This window comes from Protobothrops mucrosquamatus, unplaced genomic scaffold (assembly GCF_001527695.2).
Source record: "Protobothrops mucrosquamatus isolate PMUCROS unplaced genomic scaffold, P.Mucros_1.0 scaffold8225, whole genome shotgun sequence".
In the NCBI taxonomy this organism is placed as follows: domain Eukaryota; kingdom Metazoa; phylum Chordata; class Lepidosauria; order Squamata; family Viperidae; genus Protobothrops; species Protobothrops mucrosquamatus.
In genome coordinates this window covers 865-5,094 of record NW_015394021.1, presented here as the reverse complement: position 1 = coordinate 5,094, position 4,230 = coordinate 865, and the positions used below count along the sequence as shown (strand labels likewise).

At 43.1% G+C, this 4,230-nt stretch overlaps 1 protein-coding gene across 1 annotated transcript in view; it reads left to right on the top strand.

Annotated features, from left to right (window-relative positions):
- Positions 1-3,280, top strand: part of LOC107300735 (mitofusin-1) — a gene marked incomplete at both ends in the record, with an annotated part of 9,736 nt that extends 6,456 nt beyond the window's left edge. The window contains one exon of the mRNA XM_015830035.1: positions 3,159-3,280. Coding sequence (XP_015685521.1) covers positions 3,159-3,280 — 122 coding nt within the window. The remainder of the gene's footprint in view (positions 1-3,158) is intronic.
- Between the last annotated feature and the right edge of the window lie 950 nt (positions 3,281-4,230).

The window sequence follows — 4,230 nt, the reverse complement described above, 5'->3', positions numbered from 1 at the left end:
CCATGTCATATTGACTATCATTGATCTTGCCCCCATGTCATATTGACTATCATTGATCTTGCCCCCATGTCATATTGACTATCATTGATCTTGCCCCCATGTCATATTGACTATCATTGATCTTGCCCCCATGTCGTATTATTGCTTTGTCTTTTTTGTGGCAGTCCAGCCGGCATCACCATTGATTGAGGTAGTTTGCAAATACCGTTTAAGATATAAAAGAGGAGGAGGAGGAGACGTACCACAATCATGTTTCCCTGATTCAGTTCCTGTCAAGCTTCAGGGATTAAATTCTTGACTAAGAAGGAACTTGAGTGTCCCCTCGAAAGAACTGTAGTGTTATGAATGCTTTGCTAATGCCTTTTCTAGGAACACAACCCAGAGTCTTCTCTTTGCATGAAAATCAATTCTCAGCATCTCTGTGGAGAAATATGGAGCGGGTGGAGTGGAGGAAAATTTTGAAAAAAAAAAAGGGCTGAAAGGCTGTAGACATCTACAGGAGGAAAAACTAACCAACTCAATAGCCAGGCAGCCTGCAGAGCTGTAACGGCGCAGTGGTTAGAATGCAGTACTGCAGGCTAACTCTGCATTCCACTGCCAGGAGTTCGATCCTGACCGGCTCAAAGTTGACTCAGCCTTCCATCCTTCTGAGGACTGGTAAAATGAGGACCCGGATTGTTTGGGGCAATATGCTGACTCTGTAAACTGCTTAGAGCAGGGGTCCTCAACCGTGGCCACTTTAAGACTTGTGGACTTCAACTCCCAGAATTCCTCAGCCAGCAAAGCTGGCTGAGGAATTCTGGGAGTTGAAGTCCACAAGTCTTAAAGTGGCCAAGGTTGAGGACCCCTGGCTTAGAGGGTGCTATATAAAGTACTATGAAGTGGTATATAAGCCTAAGTGCTATTGCTATTGTGATACAGTAGATGTGATCATTTATCATCTCTAAGTCCTGAAGGACCCATGATCAACATCACTGAAGGAAGTACTTAGAAGTGTTTTCATCTTTTTTTTTTATTTGTTTTGCTTTAGGATTGGCGGTCAGCTTAGAAAGCCAAAACACCTGTATTAAGGCAGGCCCCCCAAAGCCCAGGAAATGGGGCCTACTAGCCAGCCATTCAACTGCCCTCTTTTAGCTGGGCCGGGGCTAGAGACAAACTCTTGAACTGTTGGTTGGAAGGGGGTCCAGGCATCTCTCTGTCCCGATCTTGTCAATGAGGGGGATTGTTTGAACTGATTGCCTGCTTTTTATTATTTTCTCTCTCTCTTTTTCATCCCTGAGGTATGGCTAATGCTTCCTATAGCTTCCTACTACTTACTTGTTGTACAGTCTGCCTTCTACCTGTTAGCTGACCTGGAATTGGACTTCTCTACGAATCTTGTGTAGCTCTAACAATGTGCTCTTGTTAACGTGAATCACTTGTTTTTTCATTGCTGATTTCTAGACCTACTTCGTCGAGCGTAATGGCTCTTGTCTATTATTTCCATTTTATATTTGCTTTGTTTTTCTTACTCTTCTTTTGCCAATAGCCCTTATTAAGGTGGAGAGTGTGAGCTGCAATTTTAAGTTCTGTCAGGAGTCTAGGAGAGTGCAATGTAGAAGAAAACCAGCTCTTTCTTTTGGTAAACAAGTGAATAAAATATTCAAGGTTTTACTGAACAGCCAGTAACTCTTCAGATGTAAGCCCATACCTTCTTAATCGAATAGACCCTATTCCAGGGGTCTTCAAACTTGGCCCTTTTATGACTTGTGGACTTCAACTCCCAGAATTCCTCAGCCAGCGTGCCTGGCTGAGGAATTCTGGGACTTGAAGTCCACAAGTTATAAAAGGGCCAAGTTTGAAGACCCCTGGCCTATTCTTTCAACAAAGGATTTTCAAGTATTTAAGAGTCATTATATTCCTCATACTACCATAACAACCTGAAGGTGACATTTAGCCTAAGCTGACCAGAGAATAAACTAGAACAGTGTTTTTCTCAACCTTGGACACTTAATGAAGGGTGGACTTCAACTCCCAGAATTCCTCAGCCAGCATGGTTAACTGAGGAATTTTGGGAGTTGAAGCCCACCCACCTTCAAATAGTCAAGGTTGAGAAACACTGAACTAGAAGACCTCCATCCCAATGATGACCCAGTTGTGTCTACACAGACTTTTTGGCTACCTTGTCTTTATATGAATAATATAAACATCTTTATTTATTGCATTTAACATGAAAACTTCACATGTAGAATTTCTGGATGGCTTTCTTCCATGAGCAGAATCAGATTATAGCACCAGCTAACCCTAACATCCTAACCCTAACCCCAGATCAATGTGTCTTCAGCCTGTGGCATGTGGGAGATACTCCGGCTACTATGTATGGATGCAGGAAGCATTAATCCATTTATCTTTCCCCTTTCTGTGGTTTTTGGGTAAGGACCATCATGCAATGGTAGGGTAGGCTGGTCCTCAGTATGGACTGGGAGCGATGGAGACTCCGGAGAGCCAATCCTAAGGTAGATGGTTTTGCATCAGATAAGACTGATAGTTAACCCAGCTACGATCCATATCATTCAGAAACCAAAGCTGACAAGTACTTGTAGCTGCAGACTTTCAAGAACGCATTCACAAGGAAATCCAGATGCATTTATCCAGTCACAGTCGTCGTAATTGCAGAATATACGCCAAGAGTGTCCACAGTGTATGTAAAAACAAGTCAAAATGGCAGCCGCTGTGGTGCAGTTGAAGCTCCTCCCACTTTTTACGTGCCTGCGGACATTTCTCATATATGCATTCTCATTTTCCCACTAGCTTCTCAGGAGTGCATCTAAACTGTAATATAAATCACCTGCAGCAGGCAGTTTTGTGAGATTCCAAAATACTTGCGTTAAGTGGATTTTTTTTTGTTAATTGTTGCCTTTATCGTTCTGTTACTTCCTACACATTACTGTTAGCTAAACGGTAAAAGAGAGCGGAATTTCACTGCTCTAGAGTTGGGGTTTTATTTGCTGCTCTTTTTTTTTGTTCTTTATGTTTTGTTTTTCTCCCCCACCCCCTTTGCTTTATTTTATACCTATGTGTATCTATAACAGCATCAGAGCGTTCTCTGAAAGCTCGAAATTCCCAAGTGTTTTGATGATGGAATTGCAGTAATGTGTTGTGACTTGGGCCCCTCGCAGGAGTGTATCTCGCAGTCAGCTGTGAAAACCAAGTTTGAGCAGCACACTATCAGAGCTAAACAGATCCTTGAGACTGTGAAAAACATTATGGACAGCGTAAATGTGGCAGCAGCCCATCAAAGGTAGGCCTCTCCTGTTGTGTTTGCCCTGTTGCCCAAAACTGGACAAAGCCACCAGGTTGCAATGACCTTTCTCCCGTTAGTAGGGGGTGAGTAGAGCTGATGAGGAAAGCAGGTTTTGAGATTTTGCCTGTGATACTGGATTTGCCTGTCGCTGAGTTCCTGTAGTCACATGGAAACACAAAACAGTCTCCAAGTCACATTCATTGTGGTTAACGTTATTTCTGTACCACCCCTTACTTCATTAGGGAGCTCAAGTTGTTTGCAGGTGAATGATAATTTGAAAACCTTTAAAATGGGTTGCCTGTTTGGTGTAGTGGTTAAGGTACCAGGCTGGAAACTGGGAGACTGTGAGTTCTAGTCCTGCCTTGGGCAGGAAGCCAGCTGGGTGACCTTGGTTGGGCCAGTCGCTCTCTCTCAGTCCTAGGAAATAGGTAATGGCAAACCACTTCTGAAAAACATTGCTAAAAGAGCTACAGGAAATAGTCCAGACAGTTGCCAGGAGTCAAAAACTGACATAGGCACTAAATATATAAATATTATAGGGTAGAATCATTGACATCCAGCTGAGCCTGGATGTCAACTAGTCCAACCCTCAATCTTCAACAATAAAGACATTTAAAAGGGGGGGAAAGCATTTTTTTATGACCCTGTAATCCATTAATTCAGCATAGAGTCGGGATGACTGAGTGGCATCGGGGCAACTGATAAAAGCTGAGCATTTACTGGTCGGATGCCCTTCCTGATACCTACATGGAGTTCCCAGCAGATGTTTTTTCTCTGTGCCCTGACACATCTGCCAGCTAACTAGGATTGAACTCTCAACCTTCTGAGTGGGAGGCGAGTGTCTTCACCACTAGGCCACCATCCCACTCAACAGTCCTAGAAAGCAATCAAAGTACAAAAAAATAAAATAAGGTTCCTTTTAGAAAAAAGCAGGCTAGCTCTGGAAA